Source organism: Lynx rufus, unplaced genomic scaffold (genome assembly GCF_022079265.1).
Source record: "Lynx rufus isolate CCGP_SWC_20201006 ecotype Redwood Valley unplaced genomic scaffold, mLynRuf1.p SCAF_6, whole genome shotgun sequence".
Lineage (NCBI taxonomy): Eukaryota > Metazoa > Chordata > Mammalia > Carnivora > Felidae > Lynx > Lynx rufus.
Window position 1 is genome coordinate 123,743,960 of NW_025814878.1, and position 19,877 is coordinate 123,763,836.

The following is a 19,877-nucleotide window of genomic DNA, read 5'->3' on the forward strand; positions in this document are numbered from 1 at the left end:
CATTATTAATTTGAAGTTCCCTGTGTGGAGCCCCACCTGAGAAATTTCTTTTAGAGTATTATGTTGGGGTAAATTTTGCTTTCTTAAAGAACTGTGGTGTTTTCTCCTCTCAGACAGTACAAACCATGGAATTGATAAGGCTTTCTTTTCATTTTGTTTGCACATTCTAAAAACAAGTGTATTGTCTCCACTAGTTTAACTCACAACCTGCAGATCTGGGTTCTGTGTTCTCTAGGTTTGACTGTGTCTTCATCAGTCTCATACTCTCCCTTATTCTGGTATGTTTGTTTTTATTTTTTTGTTGTTGTTTTATTTTTTTTCCTCCACATTTTCTATTAATGATGAGAATAAAGTGAAACATTATGGTGCGTAGCACTGAGTACATAATAGATCATTCTTCCCTTTAAAATATTTTTTCTTTCTTGTTTCACCCTTTCTTTATACTTCCTCCACTTTCTCTGCTAAGTAATATTTACTAAGGAATATCTTTTTTCCTCTTTTGTGACAAAGTCCTAGTCCTGTTTCTGAAAGCATCCTGTAATTTTATTGGTTACTGTGATATCCCTGTTTAAAAGTCGCTAATGGTGACATTAACAGGCTGAACAGTGTGCCTAGGACAAAAAGATGAGCAGACCTGCTCAAGAAGGAAGCAAGTGCCCACATATTCTAGCTGTGACCCTCACTACGTCCCTTCATCTCCCTGGGCCCGTTCCTGGCTCTGCAGAAGGAAGTGACAGTGTCTGCCTGTCAGGATTGCCACGTAGATCTCAACCAATAAGATTGTGTGGGTCCAAGGCTTTGGAAGCTGCATCACTTTATAATTAACTTTTCTTACTGTTGCTACTATGATTAGTAACAAAGTATCTTCAATTTTACAAAGACTATGTGATGGCAAAGCCCAGAGCTTTCTTTAATTTTATCAATATGTGGAATTTAAGTACTGTTTTCATATAGATGTTACAGGTTTCTGTCAATGTGGTTTCCTCATGTTAGCTTTCCGGGGGAATAGATGGTCTGGGATAGTTGTGTCTTTCTCTAGATGGTAAAAATAGATCCATTAGGAACATCCATGACTGTGGTATGACTATAACGTAGTACACCCAGCCAGTCCAGCAGCTTGACTTCAAGTAACACTAACCTGCCAAGTGGTCTGTGTTAAAGGCTATATGATGCTGTTTTGTCCTCCAAAGTTGTTTGGAACTCTTTTTTTTTTTTTTAAGAATTATTATAGGACAAGCCGTAGGCCATATCAGAAAATGTATCTTGTTTACTATATCACTGTGCTTTCTTTTAACAGGAAATATTCAATTAGATTACCGTTTCTCCCCAAGTTTAGCACTAAATATTGTTTGGCCATTTGCAGAGATGAAATTTCCCTTTTATTATGGTATATTTAAATAGTCACTTGTTTGCAAAGCACTTTAAAAACCTACTAACTATTTGTAACACTGCAAGACAGCTGTAATCCCTTCTATAAAATAGGGAAACTGAGGCTCAGAGCTGTTAAAAGACCTGTTAAGTCACTTGTCTTAGTGATAAGCTTTCAGATAAGAATCCAGGTTTCTAACTTCTGCAGCCTATCTGGTCTCTGCTGTATCTTCCTGGATTTATACTCCATGGAAGCAAAGATTTCTCTTTATATAGAAGAATATGTTCCCCCAAATGAGCTTCAATTGTATTGTAAGCAAATTTCACTGTGATTTGTAAATTTTGAGATGAGTTCAGGCAAACCATTCATTGCCTCTCTGAGTTTTGCTTCTTATTGTAGAATCTGGGATGTTTTGTTTTTTAAGTTTATTTATTTTTGAGTGAGAGGGAGTAGAGGAGGGGCAGAGAGAGAGGGGGAGAGAGAATCCCAGGCAGGCTCTGAACTATCAGTGCAGAGCCCAATGCAGGGCTCAAACTCAAAACCCATGAGATTATGACCTGAGCTGAAGTCAGACACTTAACCAACTGAGCCACTCATGTGCCCCTGGGGTGGTTTTTAAATTGCCCTCCTTGGAGCTTTGGGGATTCTGATGAGCCTCTGGGGAAGGAGGCTGCTGTGGGCAGGAAGCAGAGGCCACGTGCATGAGATCCTCAAGCCCACTTTAACTAAAGTAGCTTTGCTTTAAGCTGTACTCTATATACCATGTAATTATAGGGAACAAAATTGAAGGGCATCACATGGGAGAGAGATTGGGGTTCTGTTGCTTAAGAAAAAAGGCCTGAACTATGGGACTCTCAGATGATGGTGCTCATAGTAATGAACCTGGACTGAGCCCATGAAGGCTTCATCTGCATGACATGCAGGATTGTTTTCTCCATGTTATCATGAAAACTGAGACTTGGAGAAGGTCAGAAATCTGACCGAGATCACATAGCTCAGAGGAGGAGCAGTTAGGATCTGAACTCAGACCATAGGGCCTGTATACTTGTCAGCCCCTCTACCAGAAACTCCTCCGATCACCACCCCTCACCTTCATTCTCCTGGTTAGTTCCTACCCTCTGTAGGATCTCAGCTCACTAACACTTGCACAAGGAACCTTCTCTGACCCACCCATCTGAGTCAATTGCCCTTTTATGTAGCCTCACATACCTCTTCTTCAAACCCAGTAGTGTAGTTGCGATTTACATTTCTTCGTAATTCTTTGATTAATGCCTGTGTCTTATGCTAGACTGTGAGCTTCATGAGGTCAGTTTTGTTTTGTTTTGTTTTTTGTTCCATCATTTGGTCCTCAATACTTGGCAGAATACATGACATATATTGGATATTCACTTCATCTGTTGGATGGATAAATGGGATGGATGGATGGATGGAATCATGGATGGATGGATGGATGGATAGGCAGATGCATAGACAGACATACATTTAACCTTAGAGACAGTGATGTTAAACATTACATGTGCTGCCTCCAACTCTGACTATCAGTGATCCTAGCAGTCCCTCACTAGGGCTGTCATGGAGCAGAACTGAGGACCAATGAGGACAAACATAGGAAGCACTTGTCAGCTCATTGTAAAGGGGATCTTGCTCTCAGCCTGTGCTGGGGAAGCCTGGAATGGTCTGCCCCAGAAGTACACCAACATAAGGCTTTATAGAAAGAGCTCAATCATGGGCCAGAAAATCTTTAAGGCCTATATGTCTTGGATTCTATGATTCCATAAAATATGTTGCTTGTACAATGAATCCTTAATCAAGATATCACTGCTGTATTCCAGCCTAGAATACGATGAATAGTGGGAGCTCATCCTGCCAACCAAGTCTCTATTTTGTCATTCTCTCCCTCAATCTCCCACTCACTATTTGTCAAGAGATGGTGCCATTAATTAGACTGAGAGAGTCCCTCCTCAAAAACATTTGCAAAATAACCATAAGTCATTTGAAATGTATATAAATTTCTCTTTCCTAATACTTCCTTCATAATTATCTAGACACTGAGTCTTTCTTAAAGCAATCAGCACATTTGATCCATTACTTGCTAAAGAAATAAGTTTTACAACATAACACAGTTATGGGTAATTCTACTCATAATAATGGGATTGAGGATAGATCTATAGGATATTCCTTTGTTGGGTGGTTATTAATATCAGATCAGGGGGCACCTGGGTAACTCAGTCAGTTGTGTGTCCAACTCTTGATTTCGGCTCAGGCTGTGATCCCAGAGTCATGGGATTGAGCCCTGCATTGGACTCTGTACTGAGCATGGAGCCTACTTAAGATACTCTCTTTCTCTTTCTCCCACTCCCCACCCTCCTGCCCCCCACCCCTCTCCCCTGCTCACACTATCTCTCCCTTAAAAATTTTTTTTTACCAGATTGGTGACATAATATACCATAATATCTGAGTAATCCTCTGTTGTTTGTGGGGAGTGAGATCTGAAGTTCACTGAGGACCAGACTCTAGATGCAATAAAACTGTCCAGAGCAGTTATAAGATACTGTAGAGACAAGATCCTGGACTCTGTTGTTTGGTTGATTGCTTAATGATGGATTTTTGTTTGAGGCTTCTTAGGAACATAAGACCCTCCTCTATAATCTCTACACACCCTGCAGCCTCCTACCCCACCAGTTCTGTACTATCTACACCCAGACCAGCCACTCTGAACTACTCACCTCTCCTCAACCTGTCCATTGCATGTTCATGATTCTGTCTGTGCCTTTGCAGAAATGACCCTTCCCTCTTACAGGGTCAATCACTTCCTGTACATGCTGTGACCAAAGCTGGCATCCTGCTGTGGTTGTATACAGCCCTCTCCCAGCAAGCAGATCGTGCATCCTCTGGATACCTCTTCACTGGACCATTTATACCTGTAACATACACTCACCAACTCAGCGTTGAAATGGAAGAGGAAAAAAGATATAAGGAATGCCTCTCAGCCAGTCCTTGTGTCATTTTGCCAGCTAGATGCACCCCTTGACCTTCACCTGCAAAAATCCTAATCATACTTTAAGATCTAAATCTAATCTCTTCTCCCCTGCTAATGTTTCTCAATACTAAGTTATTTACAATCTATGTCGTTCATTTAACATTTAGTGTGAACTGCTTTGTCCCGTTGGTATCCTTTCATATATAAATGTCTTAAGCCCCAAGTAGATGGTTATCTAGCCAATCCTTCTTTATATTATTTTGGGATACTTCTTCCCCCTCACACCACCACTGAGCTGTGCACAGAACAGCCACTCTGTGAATATTTGTGTGTTGATCAAGCAACTCGTATCTTGTATCTTCCACAATGTCTGCCTCATCACAGGATAAATAATTGCTAATCAATTGATTGAGGTGGAAATGTAGCACTTCACCCACCACAAATCTTCTGTTTTGTAACGTGAGTCATCCACCAAAGTGTCAACACGTTTGGGAAGCTGCCATGTAACAGTAGAAGAGTTAAAGTTAGCTCTGTTGACTCTGGCTTGGCAGACTAAGCCAGGGAGAAAAATAAAACCTCTTCCAAATTTTCCACGCAACCAAAAAGCACAGAGCTTTGGAAATCTGTGCAAAATGAACCATTACTCCAAGTTTGTTAGAAATGTATGAGGATAGCTTGGAAGATCATGGAATCATGGAAAAGAATTGTTCAAATATGGTTAAATTCTCTGTTATAGCATTACGAGCAGGGCATCGTAAAAATTCATTTGTATGAAATACAGGGCAGCTTAGGAGACAGGTTAATGAAGTCAAAGTGAGCCATCTGGGGAGGACGGGAAGCAGTCACGTCATACCCTCCAACAGTCTGCCACATGGGTGTCAGTGATCTGGTCGGGTTTTCGTTGTTGTCTTTTGTTTGTTTGTTCTAAATATAAATGTGAATTGCCAACCCCCATTCCTAGTTATAGTCAACTAGGTTATTTGGGCCAACTCTCCTCGTCAAATTTTTTTTTTTATTTTAATAAAATATACATAACGTAAAATTTACCATGTTCACCACTTTTAAATGTATGGTTCTGTGGCATTAAGTACCTTCATACTGTTTTGCAGCCATCACGCCATCTGCCGCCAGGTCTTTTTCATCTTCCCAGACCGAAACTCTGTCCCCATTAAACACTAACTCCCCCTCCTCCCTTTCCCCAGCCCTTCGCAACCACCCTTCTCTAGGAACTTCGTATAAGTGGACTTACATGTTTGACCTTATGTGTCTGGCTTATTTCACCTGATATAATGCCCCCAAGTTTCTTCTGTGTTGTAGTGTGTATCATATTAGGGATCCATTTTTACAAATGAGAAGTAGAAACTCTGATAATTCATCTAAGGTCACTTTCTGTGTGGCCCAAAGTAGAGGCTATTTAATATTTAGGTACATAATTAATAATACTAATTGTTAACTATAAGCCTGAACTATGCTAAACACCTAACATATATTATTTTCATGCAGTTTCTTCAAAAAACCCTATGAGTTCATTATCTGTGTCTTAAAATGAGAACCTAGATCAGAAATGAAGAACTGGCCCAAGGTTAAGGTCCTCTAGCTAGGCCCTCGTGGCACTGGCTAGTCTAGATCTTGTGCCCCTCCATAAGAGATTCTATTAGATGATTTCCCCAAAACAATTTTCATATGTATATACATGCATGTGGGGGGCAGGAACATGGGCCATGCTCCCCAGGAGGCGAGAGCATGAACACCGTCCCTCCTGAGAAGCTTAGCATGAGACACTCATTGGGAAGTACCAGGAGAAGTTACAGGGATTGATGGAAATAAAACCCTGGGGGTGTTTGGAAACTTCCCTGAGGACTTGACAAGTGTTTGATGTGAAAAAGCATTTCTTGCCTGCAAAACGTGCGTCTCTGAGGAGCTCTTAAGTTGCCACCACGCGAGATGACTGGGAACTGGGGAGGGGGGCGGGGGAGGCAGGTTTGAAAGCAGCTCTACTCAAGCTGCACCCAGCAAGTTCCTTTTTCCCTGGCTCTGACTCTCCCTCCATCAAGGCCTGGATTGGAGTTGTCTTTCCCAAGGTAGTAACTGTCAGAGGCACCATCTGGTTTGGTTTCTTGTGACTGACTCCCAGGAACAGAAATCCCTCTGGGAAGAAATCGTAACCACAGCAGTGGCAGTGACAGGCACTGCTGATGCTGGCTAGCTAGGAACTGGGTGGGGGGGGAAGGTACCTCACTTAGAACGGCCCACCAGGGAGCGTTGAGCCTACAACCTACCATTCTGAGAATAAGAAAAGCAGACCTCTTAGTTCTGGAAAGTGTGGGGGTAAGGGATGCAGGCTAGAAAAGCGTAGTTGATGGAGAGGGGCTATAAGTTGTCCAGAGTGTCTGTTATAAGTCGAGGTCCACCTTCTACAAGAAGACTTTCTCAGTGGGCTCTACCAAGCCGTAATCCAACCTCATGAAGCCAACTCCCTTCCTTCTTGCTTTGATCATGAATATTACTAATGCATCTTGTGTTCATGCATTAGCCTGTCAAGAAATTGCCCGCCAGATCAGGGCCCCTTTCTCTTTCATTCCATGCAGCTTGCAAATGCTGCTTGCTGGCTGGCTGGCTCCTTTCCTCTGCATGTGCATTTGCTTTAGAAACTCATCTGTCCTCTGAAGTAACTGTTGGACTGTTAGAGCTGGAAGGGGCCTGGAGCCCATTCAGTCCAGCCATCTCACTGGGGAGGCCACACAGATGTTGCTGGGGCTTGGACTAGGACCCGGGTCTCCTGCCTCCCACGCCTATATTCTTTCTTTACATTAAACCAGTGATATCTCTTTCAGAGAAAACCCCAGAGCAGTTCATTAGGAAAGTGATATAGAATCACTGTATGCTGTCTTATAATCAGATTTTATTTCCTCCTCTTTTTTAGTATATATACATATACTAAATATATACTATATATAGTATATTATATATATTTATGAAATGTGTATGTATATATGAAATATTGTATATATGTATATATGAAATATATATATGAAATATATTTCATATATACATATATACATGAAAGGTAAAGAAGAAAAAATAATTTACTTAATTTCCAGATGACTTATTTAAATGGTGCCTAATTCTGAGTGATAATTCATCACTCTCCCTGACCTGTCCTCCTCACTGAACTTTCCCAGCCACAGCTAACCAATGTGCTCATGCTACCCTTGGCCACAGGTCAGATTCCAGGCCCACAAAAGGAGATTTCAAAGAAGGATGTAAGAAATACAGGTCGTCCTCCCCGTAGTGCCGTTCCTCTCCTGACGCGTCCCGGGAATAGGGGAAGGAGATGGGACAGACTAGGGGTTGAGCTCCCAGGGCTCATCCTAGCAGGCTCCAGACATGCCCCACTCAGCCGGCACAAGCCCAGGAGTAGGGTGGTGACCCTCACTTCACAAGGGGTTAAGTAAACTGCCCCAAGTCACACAGAAAGCAAAGGGCAGAGTAGGGACTACAACTCAGGTCTCTAGGTGCAAATTCTGGGCTCCTCTGCATTCCACCAGGCCCCTTTTCATTCTGTATTTTCAGGAGCAGCCTTGAACAGATACTCCCTTCCATTCTCCTTTTTCCATCATCCTGTTCCCTTGCCTGAGCCAACCCCCACCCCCACCCCGTGAAAGCATTCTGCACCCTCCTGATGGTGCGCGGGACATTGCCTTGTGGGGCTTCCCACTGACCTTCTGCATGATACATGCAGGAGACACATTAAAAGTGAACAGGGGAATTCCTGTTTTCTTTACTCAGAAAACGGAACCCACCCCATGGCAGCACCTGGGGCAGGAATTTGGAAAAAGACAGTGACCTGAGTAGAAGAGAGTATACATAACCTACACCCATATCCTCTGTGCTGTGTATAGGACAAGAGAGATACGCATTATACGTGTGACATCGCACATAACCCATGATACTGGAAACAGGGAAACATCAGGTAGTTGTGTATCCTCAGAAGTAAATGAAAGAATCCAGTGTGAGGCTGACCCGTGTGACAGACCAAATGGACATTATTGTGTTGAGTAGTCCCAGCACGCATAGGTGGCATCTGCAGTAACTACTGGTGGTAAACGATCTACTCCAGGATGTGTCCAGTGGCCAAGAACATGAAGTAGCTGCTCTTGTCACAGATGGAAAAGCCAACCACTGTGGGTGTTGCAGGAGCTGAGCTTTGGCTGCATCCCATGGAAGGGTTTTATTTCACATTTGGAACCTGTCTAGTTGCCAGAGTAAACCAAGTGGTTGTGTAATAGAAGTAATCCAACCCTCGCTAGCACTCAGACCCCTTGTCCCTTCTTTCCAGCGATGCTTGGTTAGCCCCACATTCTTTCAGAGTCTATTGCTGGCACCCTGTGAACTGGAGCACAGCCAGTCACCTAGCAGTACTTTTGATACTTGTTAATTTTATCACTTATTTGGTCAGGAAGAAAAGAAAGAGCTAGGGCAGGACTCCTCTTAAACATGTCTGATTTCGACCCTCCTCTACTAATCCAGACTCGATCATGCGCAGCACCCAAACATCCCCTTCCATAGGTTTAAGGTTAGTTAGTGCTTCGGGAGAAGGAGGCCTGAAAATACAGGCTCCCTGCCCACAGGTGCATCCACCATGCAGCCCAGCGCTGCCACCTGTCCACAGGGGGCTGCCCCTCAGTTCCTGGGAGGGGGGCGGGCAGCCGGACACATAGGACAGCAGAGTTCGGTGCACCTTGGCAATCACGCCGGAGCAGGGAACAGGACCCAAGGAGAAGTAAGTTTCAGAAAAAGTTCTGAGCCATGTTTCCAGCTTCATGAGCCAGGTTGGATCTCTGAGAATGAGAACTGAAGGGAGGCCAGGTAGGAAAACACAAAAGGTGGGAGGCTGGTTAGAGCAGTGAACCACAGCATCGTTCAGCTCCTCTGTGCGTGGGCAAGCATGGGCCGTCCTGTGTCCTTTTTCTCACCAGAGGTAAGCCCCTGAGTAGGCAGGATGATCTGGATCCCTTTCACAGGCCTGGAGAGCCCAGCCTCGTGTTACATGAGTAGTACCACATAGATGCTCACGGGGAAGCACCAGAGGAAAGAGTCGTTTGCTGAAGGAGGATGCGAGGTGGGAGTGCCGCATGGCTGATTTCAGTGCAGCACCAGCCGCATCACGGAGACAAGGGGAACAGTCCTCCACTCGGGCTCCTCCCGGGTTGCTGCAGGACCTCTGCAGACCTCTGGTCCCCAGATGTGAACCTGTTGGGTCAGGACTCCCCTCACTCGCTTACCTCTGTCCAGCTCAGTGCCTGGAACACGCTGTCTGTTCAAGAACTGAATCAGTCTCTGAGTTAGACGAGTGATAAGCCCTTGAAGCTCAAACATTCTCGGGTTCTCAATCCAAAGTCTCTGTTAAAAATCCAAGCTCCAACCAGTGACCAACTCGTTTCCGCCAATATCCTAATGCAGTGAAATTCCAGCACCAAAAGAAATGTTTAGACTCTTCTTCAGACTTACTGTAAGGAAATTTGCCCTCACAAACTCCATAAGGGATATTCTCATTTCTTCTGCCTATGACTAGAAGCTATCAGGTACAGTAGAGAGAATTGTCAATGTAGTCTCTTCTCTCTTTCCGGGAAGGTTTCTTGTCTGAAGGCTGTGCCCACGTGAGTCTGGGGGGAAGGCTTTGGCAGCTTCACTCTGCCCAGCCAACTGTGTGTGGACAGGAGCTGCGACTGCACCCCTCCCCAACCCCCCTTTTATGCTCTCCCTGCAAGCCCTCTTGATTTCCCACCAGCTGTTTGGCTTTGCAACACGCCTTTTAATGGCCCCATAAGCAGGAAAGACCTTTTTTTTTTTAATTTTTTTTATTGTTTTTAATTTTATTTTTTATTTTTTAAAATTTACATCCAAATTAGTTAGCATATAGTGAAACAATGATTTCAGGAGTAGATTCCTTAATGCCCCTTACCCATTTAGCCCACCCCCCCTCCCACAACCCCTCCAGTAACCCTCTGTTTGTTATCCATATTTAAGTCTCTTATGTTTTGTTCCCCTTCCTGTTTTTATATTATTTTTGCCTTCCTTCCCTTACATTCATCTGTTTTGTATCTTAAAGTCTTCATATGAGTGAAGTCATATGATATTTGTCTTTCTCTAATTTTGCTTAGCATAATACCCTCTAGTTCCATTGACAGAGTTGCAAATGACAAGATTTCAGTCTTTTTGACTGTCAAGTAATACTCCATTGTATATATGGGAAAGACCTCTTAAAAAGCATCCATGTTCCAGGGATTCCCACTCTATGTCACAGTTATGCCTCATGTCTGGCTTGTTAGTCAAAGAGCAGAGCTAGAAAGGAACATGGGCTTACTCCATCTCTTGAATAGAAGGATTAAGGGCAATTCCCTTCTCAGTAGCTTGCAAGCCTTGTCACTTCTTAGGAAAAGTTAGGGTAGAAGGAAGAGGCTGGAGAAGGGAAAAGAAGACAAGGAGGAGTGTGGTGGAGTGCTCAGGCATGGTAGCTAATATTGGGCTCTGAAACCAAACTGCCTAGTTTCCTTGTGTGTATTTGTAATGAGGTGAAAATTAACCATTTTTGGGGCACCCGAGTGGCTCAGTTGGTTAAGCGTCCGACTTCGGCTCAGGTCATGATCTCGTGGTTCGTGGGTTCGAGCCCCATGTCGGGCTCTGTGCTGACAGCTCAGAGCCTGGAGCCTGCTTCGGATTCTGTGTCTCTCTCTCTCTCTCTCTCTCTCTCTCTCTCTCTCTCTCTGCCCCTCCCCCACTCATGCTCTGCCTCTGTCTCTCAAAAATAAATAAACATTGAAAATTAACCAGTTTTGAAGTGGGAGGGTCATTGGCAGTTAGGACATTCTCGATGTTAGGCAGCCACACTACCTACCTAGTTCCAAAGCACTTTCTTCACCCCAAAAAAAAACCTTGTGCCTAATGTCAACCTTCACACTGCCAGTTATCTTACCAGCAAAAGATGCGCTTATTTGGAAATAACAGAGAATTACAATCTGGAACAAGCCAGCTACAGCACAATCATAGGCAAATCCAACAAACACAAGCGAAGAATATTATTTTATAGAGAAGGAGGAAGTTGAGAGGGGTTGTTTTGGACAAAAGTTCATTGGAGAGAAGCAGGAATTCAGGGTGATGGTGGTTTCTCACTGGCTGTGTTGCAGGGGTGGTTGATCTCCGGTAGGAGATGCAGTGTACATCCTTCCCTGTTGGGACCTGTAATTGACAATTGCTTCCTGTTGAGACTCTTCTGTTGAGGTCTGTAACTGACACTTCCGTTGGAGTCTGTAGTTGACAATTCTTCTTGTAATTGACATTGAGTGGAAGGGCTCTCCCTTGTAGGCTCCCCTTCTAGCATCCCAGTCCCCTTTATTAATTTTCACACCATTAAGCGGTTTCTACCTGTACCTCCTTCCCCCACCCTCTGGCAACCGCCAGTCTGCTTTCTATCATACGGATTTCCCTATTCTGGATATATCATGTGAATGAAATCATGCAGTATGTGATCTGCTGTGTCTGGCTTCTTTCACTTAGCATGTTTTGGGGGTTTATCCACATTGCAGCATGTATCATTAATTCATTCCTTCAATGACTAAATAATATTCCATTGTACAGGTCCACCATATGGCTATACCATATTTTGTTTATCTATTAATCCATTGATGGCCATATCCACTGTTTGGCTATGAAAATTTTCGTACAGGTCTTTGTTTGAATACATGCTTTCAGTTCTTTGGGGTGTATATACCTAGGAGTAGAATGGCTGGCTCATATGGTAATTCCATGTTTAACTCTTTGAGGACCCACCAAGCTGTTTTCCACAGTGGCTGCACGATTGCATTCCCTCCAGATGGCCTGGTTTCAAATCCAGCCCTGCCACTTAGTAGCTGTGTGAACTTGGGCAAGTTATTTTGCTCTCTGTGCCTCAATTTCCTTATTTTTATAACCAGGACAAGAGTGCTAGGAACTCAGTGGGGTTTTGATGCTTACATGAGTTAATGCCTGCAAAGGGCTTACAGTGGTTTCTGGTACATAAGAAGCACTATATCAACGCTGCTCTCATTGAGTGACAGTGAGGGTCATGGCAGATAAAAGGTTGAGAAGCTTTTTGACCACAAAAAGGCCACATTGGGTGGTATAAAAGAATCAAAAGAGCTCTAATTCAGATACTTGGAGTTGGGCACTGAGGGCATCCCTCCTCTTGAGAAATCCATCGTCTTAACCTGGTCAGTGACGAGCCATGAGAACCTTCAGGTCTGTGACCCTGTAGTTCTCGGGGACAACCCACTCCTCAAGGATGAGGAGACTCATGACCAATTGCCAGCTCCACTGCTTTCAGTCCTCCAACAAGCAAATGAGGACAGGAGTATGTCCTACCAACTAAAATCTTCAAAAAGAAGTTTCTAGAAAACAAAAGTAAGTCTTCTTTCTCTCCCCAGTGATGTTAGGAAAAGGCAAAGCTGGTTGATTTTCAGTTGAAGCTACTGAATTATCACCAAATATTCTGCCAAATTTTATTTCTCTCAAATTATAAAATTAATCCATATGTTTATGATTCATTTACACCTCACTCATCAAAATGTTTTATAAAAGCTGTTTGAATCCCGGGAATCCTTCTAGGGGCCTTCTGGGAAGCATATAGAGACAAGATGATAAATTTTTCCCATTCATCTTTGGTTGGGCATCCCAGCATGCAGAGTGGCCATATTACGAATTCGTCAGCTAAGTAAAAGATGCCTGAGTGAACCAACGAAAGCACATACCAACAGTTGCCACAAGGATACTTTTGCCTCACACTCAAGTTCTTCATAATTTGCAGAGCCCTGTCCCTTTCTGACTAGGTCTTTGCAACAGATTGGAAAGGTTGATGGTGTAAGTGCTATGCTGTTAACCTCTTTCAACAGAGGAGAAACTGAGACCCAGGAAAGGTGTGTCGTGGCCCAGCTGCCACTGACTTGCAGGGGGCCTCTGTCTCCCTCACTGGCACAGGGAATTAGGAGGCTAGTGGAGGTGTCCCCTGCAGTGGGCGTAACTTGACATGGCTGTGCCCCCCACCCGCAGGAAACCATCACACCCTTGCACCATCACCAGGTCACTGACAACCTGGGCCCCCAGATCCCATCACCACACTTGTTCTAGTAAATGTTGGCATCATCTTCAAGCATCTATGATTCCTATGCCCTCCTTCTCACTCCTTAACTAATTTTTCCTCCTCTGGAATCTTCCATCTCTCAGAAACTCAGGAGGTTGCAGCCTCCTTCCTTGATGATGTCAAATTGAAAAAAAGGTCTGTCTTCTGCACCTGGGGGAGGCAGTGTGGAGTCTTTCCAGTGGCCACAAGAGGCCCAGTGCCACTGGGCACAGTTGGGCTGTACTTTTGCAGTGGAACGCTTCTTAAGGACCCCAGCAGGGCAGGCCTTGCCTTTCCAGCAGCAACGGAAGGCCTGTCCAAATATACCTGAAACACACAGGCACACCTGTGGAGAAGCATGTTCACAGAGCAGCCGCACCAGGAGCTGTGGCTTCACGTGTCTCTGTGAAGACTAAGTTCTGCAAAAGGCCCCACTACCTGGAACTCGGAAGCATGTCTGTATGGCACAATTGTCTCTATGCTTTCCATGGCCTGTTAGAGGTGCAAACAGAGTGATACCGCTCAGCCTTTTAGGCGGCTAGAGCCCCCAGAGCCAATCCCGGCCTTGTGACTGCAGTGTGCCTTCCAAATATGTTTTCTGTGACGAGAGAAAGGTGGAGGCTTGCTGGCCTTGGCTCCTGACCATCTCTGCTTAGCAGAGTCCCCTGAGGAACCGATAAAAAGCCCAGAAACCCAGAGCCCACATCCCACCTATCCAGGGCTTGGCCCAGGAAATCAGACTTGTAAGAAACATCCTGCCCAGGGAACTTGAATGCAGCTAGTCCAGTGGGAACCAGCATTCTTGATTATTCAAGTCAGTGGTCTCCCAACCACCACCTCTCAGGAAGCCTGTAAGAGGTGCAGGCTGTTAGTGATGGTGATGTCTCTGTCACACCATGCCAGTAGGCCCCGGATCCCATCCTATTCTCCTCAGGGGTTGATCTGGTCAGAGCCGGCAACACTGTTCCTACAGGCGGCAGGCACGTCTGTCCCTCACTTACCTGCCTTTCTCTTCCATTCTCCAGGACACACAAGACAAGCCACTGCTACCGCATCACCTACCGCCACATGGAGAGGACCTTGTCCCAGAGAGAGGTCAGGCGTGTCCACCAGGCTGTGCAGGAGGCCGCCGTGCAGCTGCTGGGAGTGGAGGGCAGATTTTGATGGCACTGCTTGGACCAGGCTGCAGCCTCTCGGGGCTCCAGGATTTGTGAGGGAGAAAAGGATATTGTTTGTAGGCTGAGACATCAGTCATGTTTTGATAAATGGGTCAGTTTTAGGACTTTCAGAAAATAAAAGATCACTCTTGAGAGACTGTTGACATAGCATCTGTCTTTTATTTGGGAAAAGAGGAGGGAAATGGAACAATAATATAAGAGTTCCCTCCTATTCCTTTAAGAAATGCTTTGCCCGTTGGCACTTAGTGTGGTTAATTGGTCCCTGGGTTCCATTAAAGTGTAAACACCAGGCATGATTTCTTGCCTGACAGGCTCTTCCACCCATGTAATAAGTGAAGCCACACAAAGGGATATCACAAACTCAAGATACCAGAAGATTGTTTGAATCAGCCTCCGTACTTACTTTCTTCTCTTCATTTTCTGCTTTGCAAAGGGCAGGCTTCAAACAGGGCACTAATGAAATGCCAGGACCCCCCTCAAAAGTGAAGGCAGTCACATGTCTGCATGGGGCAGCGTATTTCTTGCTTTTCATAAACCCGTGGCTCAGAGTCAGGCTCTGGCTTCACTCCCTTCTGGCCCACTGGCGAGAAAAGAAAGGAGCAAGAGGCTGGGAAGCACGCAGGGGCCAGGTCCTTGAATCCCTGCGAGTTTGATTGCCTAACAGGAGGCCTCTGCTTCCGGAGACGACCTTTAAGGAAGAATATGGGGCTTTGATGTTCCCTCCTTTCCATCCCAAGCACTTTGTAGTCTGCCTTCCTCGCTCCTGACCATTTTTAATAATCAGATTCCATCCCTGGCATGATGCTGGAGGCTGATGGACGACCACAAGGGCTGGAATAAATATTTGATGAGGGGTGGCCATTATCGGCTAGCAGCATGGGGGGTGGGCAGCTGCTCTCCAAAGGGGCCTTAATGTCATTTTACAGTGTTATTCATTTGTACTTTTCCTTTGGATTTTCAAGGGAATTAAGGGAGCAGTGCCCCAACTCCTGCACCCATGCATGGCATCAAACTGCTGTCCAGGGTCCTGAGGCCCCCTCGATGCAGTTACTAAAGCGGATAGATCTTGTGTGGAATGCACACCATGATTAGTAATATCTTCTTCAGGAGCGTTTGCCAGCAGACCGTTTCCGACTAGCCTTAGGCTGTGTTTCAGAGAGCCATCTTCTCCCCAAGACCAGTTAGGCATTTATTAATATTCTGTAACAACCCAAGTTAGGTGGATAACACCCAGAAAATCACGGTGCCACCCCATGGCCCACAAATATTTGTCCAATACCGTGCTTGTGCCAAACCTTATACTCGGGCCTGGGGTAGGAGTGACATTCAGGAAGGTTCACAGAGGACTTTTCTGAATGTTTCCTCTCAATACTCTATAATGTATATCCATTATCTAACATTTTACTAATGAGGTACTAAGGCCTAAAGATGTCACAGGACTAGACCAGGAACAATACCCTCACACTCAGGCCTGCCGCCTCCAAATTAGCACCTTCTGCCTACACAGACATTGGTTGGTGGTCGGGTCTGTGCCTCCCTCATGCTCCTTGGGCCTCTGTTCTTTTCTAAGAACTCCAGCTGCACGAGCTTGTGCTGACCCCCTCTTTCTAATCTAGTGGGCTGACACTCACACCAAAGCAGACCCGCCCCATCCAGCTCTTGACTTTTTTCATGGTTCCCATAGGAAAATAAGTAATGAGAAAGGAAACAATGGGAAAGGTAATTTAATCCATAAGACGAACAGCACCTTGCAATTCAAAAACAGACAATTCTGTATAACGTAGAGCATGGTGACTAACACCAGCACCGTCACTGTGACCCTCCAGAATGCTCGGTTCCCTCCTTCATAAAATGGGAGTAATAATAACACCTACTACAGAGGTTGATTGTGAGGACCCAATGAGACCTCTCATGTGCTATACTTGGCATAGAACCTGGAACCTAACAAGCCAGCAGTAAATGATACTTGCTCTGATCATGATTCAGGTGGGAAACAGTAGAACCGTGGAATATTGCAACTGGAACAGCTCCTGGGAGCAGCCACATCTGCCCCTAGGTGAGTGTCTACACATGAGGACCCTGGAGTCCGGAGGGGCAAGATGGCTTCCCTGAGGACATAACTAGTTACTGTAGAGCTGTGCCCAGAACTGGGCTTTCTGGAGCCGTTTTCCACAACACCACACTGAGTCAGGCATCCTGAGCATGACTTTACATGAGAGGCAGGAAGGCTCAGGCTAGGGTTGCAGCCATGTCCTGGAGTTGAAGGCCAAGTATGCTTCAGGCCCATGCATCACTTATCCATGTCAACAGGCCTCTCAAGACGCCAGGCAGCCAGAGGTCAGCAGACACTGGCTACTCTGAAGGTCATGGTGATAAATTCTGTGACCAACTGCAGCTCAAGGGTGGAGCCATTTACCCCTTTGTCCCCTCCTTGCTTTTCCCTCTTCCGGATGAGTGACACCGTGCTGAACTGATTCCCCTGTGCTGTACCCTGTGACTTATCATTCCTGGAACCAGCCAGTCACCACAACACTGGCCCAGTGCTCCCAGCCATTGGCTGGTGGCCCGGTAGTCAAGAAAAGAAAAAGGAAACCCTTCGACACTGGATGTTCTTTTATTTTTTAAATTCATTTTCATGCATCAGAGGAAACGAGTGAACTCAAAGAATTTATGGCAGCCTCCAAATGCCCACACATGGACTCTACTTACTGAGACACCCCAGTGGGCACATTGTGTCCTCCATTCTCATGCTAGGAGTCTTCCAGTCTTCACAGTGACTACTGTCACTCAGCGCTTACAGGCCACGAGCCAGGGCCATCTGCCTCCACCCATCTGTAGGCCACGTAAGTATTTGCCTGGTAGTGGAAGCATCACATGACAGTGACATTGATGTGGCTAATATCGTCGTGTTTTGGGCACAGTACTCCACCTTCATTCAGCTGTTTAGAGTGGGGACCGCTGTTCTACACAACTGATGGAGCCATGGAGTCATAGAAAGAGAGACCAAGTCCAGCCCTCATGGAGTTTATATGCCTCCTCTTATTCAAACCTCACAAGCCCCTAGAGCTGGTCCCATTATCTCTCATTTCCAGGTGCAAGATTAAGGTGCACAGGGAAATGTTACAAAACCAGCAGCACTGGAGAAGGTCCTTCTGACCCCCAGGCCTGTGCTCTTAACATTGCCTCCCACTCCTCCCTGTGCACCTGCCCAGGCACTGAGACAACAGTAGTCAGGGCTGGGAGTTCATTCTGGACCACGGAAGAGGTGATGGACCACATAGTGGTGGAGACCTCACCTGCAGGAGCTTCAAGTTTCAGGATAGTGACAGAAGCTACAGACAAGCCACAGGACCTCTCAGTGAGATGCTAGGTCATCTGATGTAGGCTCTGGGGGCCAGCTTTCGGTTCTATGTCAAAACCACTAGAAGCCGCTTTTTATCTTCTGATGCTCAAAACCTTCAATAGATTTATACATGTAGCCATCGCTGCTTCTGGACAGAAAGTCAGATTCAAGGTCACTTTCAGAGTCGAAAAGGTCAGCTCCTGAGTGACAGGGGAGAACCAAAACTGAGCAATCTAGGACCCTGTAAGGGCAATCGGTGCTCCCAGGAAAGTGTCCCAGCACCGGGATAGGGAGGAAATGTGGTTATTCCTGACCTCAGCAATTACTCAAGGTCGTGTTGACTCTGAGATTTCTGGGTGGCTTCTGTACCCAGAAATGCCTTACTGCTTTGAAAGCAGTCAAGAGAAAACAAATTACTGGCACTTTTTTCCTCCCATCCCTGAGCCCTGTGGCCATTCTCAGGAGGGGAGCAGTGCAGGGATGTTCCACTGGGCACAGGGCCAAGCCTGAAGCTGAGACCCAGGTCTAAACCCAGCTCTGCTCCAGGTGGGTCATCTAGCATCCCTAAGGCTTAATTTCCTCCACACTAAAACAAAGGTGGTAATCCCTGCCCTTCTTACTGCAGACAGAGTACGAAATGAATGGCTCAGAAGCACTAAGAAAGCTGTGCATAAAACTCTCAAGTATTTCATGTTAACCTCACAACAACTCTGAAAGTAATCACAGTATGTCTGCTTAGGGGTTGAACACATCAAGCCCAAGGCCAGGACCAGGCTTCTCTAGTCAGTGGGTAATAGAGCTAGAATTTAAGGCCATTTGTCCGTAAGACTAAAAAGCCTATGGCCTTCCACCATGCCACGTCTGCCACATGTCTGCCACGCACAGAAGAGGGATGAAAACACCATCACAGCACATTGCCCTCTGCAGCCGCAGCAATAAAACAAGGAACTCCCCCCTATAGCCTTCTCTCTCAAAATGAAGGCTAGGGTGTGTGTGTGTGTGTGTGTGTGCACACCTAATGTGGACACAAGCCTCACAGAGGGCTTGGTGTTCTCACCAAGAATCAAACAATGGAGGGGACGCCAGACCACACTGAGTTAACAGCAGAAATCAAGGAGGCCACTTGAGACTGGTTACACAATAAGGATCCATCCAGAAAGAGAATCAGTGTGCTACACCCTAAAGCAGCACTTCCCAGCCCATGTTCCCTGCCACACCCTCAGCTACTGGCCATTCCTGGGCAGGGTGAAGGTGCACCTGGGGCTGTGTACAGGTCATGGCTGGCCAGCCAGACAGCAGCACTTCGTCTTTCCCAGTCAAGAAAGGATTTTGGAAGACAATGTGTGGACTTGCCATTTTACAGGGAAAACTTTAAAGTCTATTTTTAACATCTTTTCACCTATCAAGAGTGAATTATTTGGGGTGTCTGGGTGGGTGGCTCGGTCAATCTTCCAACTCTTGGTTTCGGCTCAGGTCATGATCTCAGGGTTTGTGAGTTTGAGCCCCGCATTGGGCTCTGTGCTAACTGTGCAGAGCTTGCTTGGGATTCTCTCTGTCCCTTTCTCTCTGCCACTCTCTCCCTCGCCCTCTGTGTCTCTCTCAAAACAAATAAACTTTAAAAAAGAGTGAATTATTTGAAGTCATCTATACTTTATTATTAATAAGAAATAACTAGGGTGCTGAAGCAACTCCATGGAAAAAAGAAAGTCTTTTCAACAAATGGTTCTGTAACTACTGGTTATCCGCATAAGAATCTTGACCCTACTCCACACTTCACACAAAGAATAATTTGAGATGGAGCATAGCGCTAAATACAAAAGCCATAACTTGTAAGGCTTCAGGAAAAAAACACA

The 19,877-nt window shown here is 45.5% G+C and overlaps 1 protein-coding gene across 3 annotated transcripts in view; it reads left to right on the plus strand.

Moving 5' to 3' along the window:
• FARS2 (phenylalanyl-tRNA synthetase 2, mitochondrial) overlaps positions 1 to 14,814 on the plus strand; it is a 532,084-nt gene extending 517,270 nt beyond the window's left edge. For all 3 annotated transcript variants that reach the window (XM_047101724.1, XM_047101725.1, XM_047101726.1), the window contains one exon: positions 14,529 to 14,814. In XM_047101724.1, coding sequence (XP_046957680.1) covers positions 14,529 to 14,667 — 139 coding nt within the window. In that variant the 3' untranslated portion in view covers positions 14,668 to 14,814. The remainder of the gene's footprint in view (positions 1 to 14,528) is intronic.
• Positions 14,815 to 19,877: the final 5,063 nt, after the last annotated feature.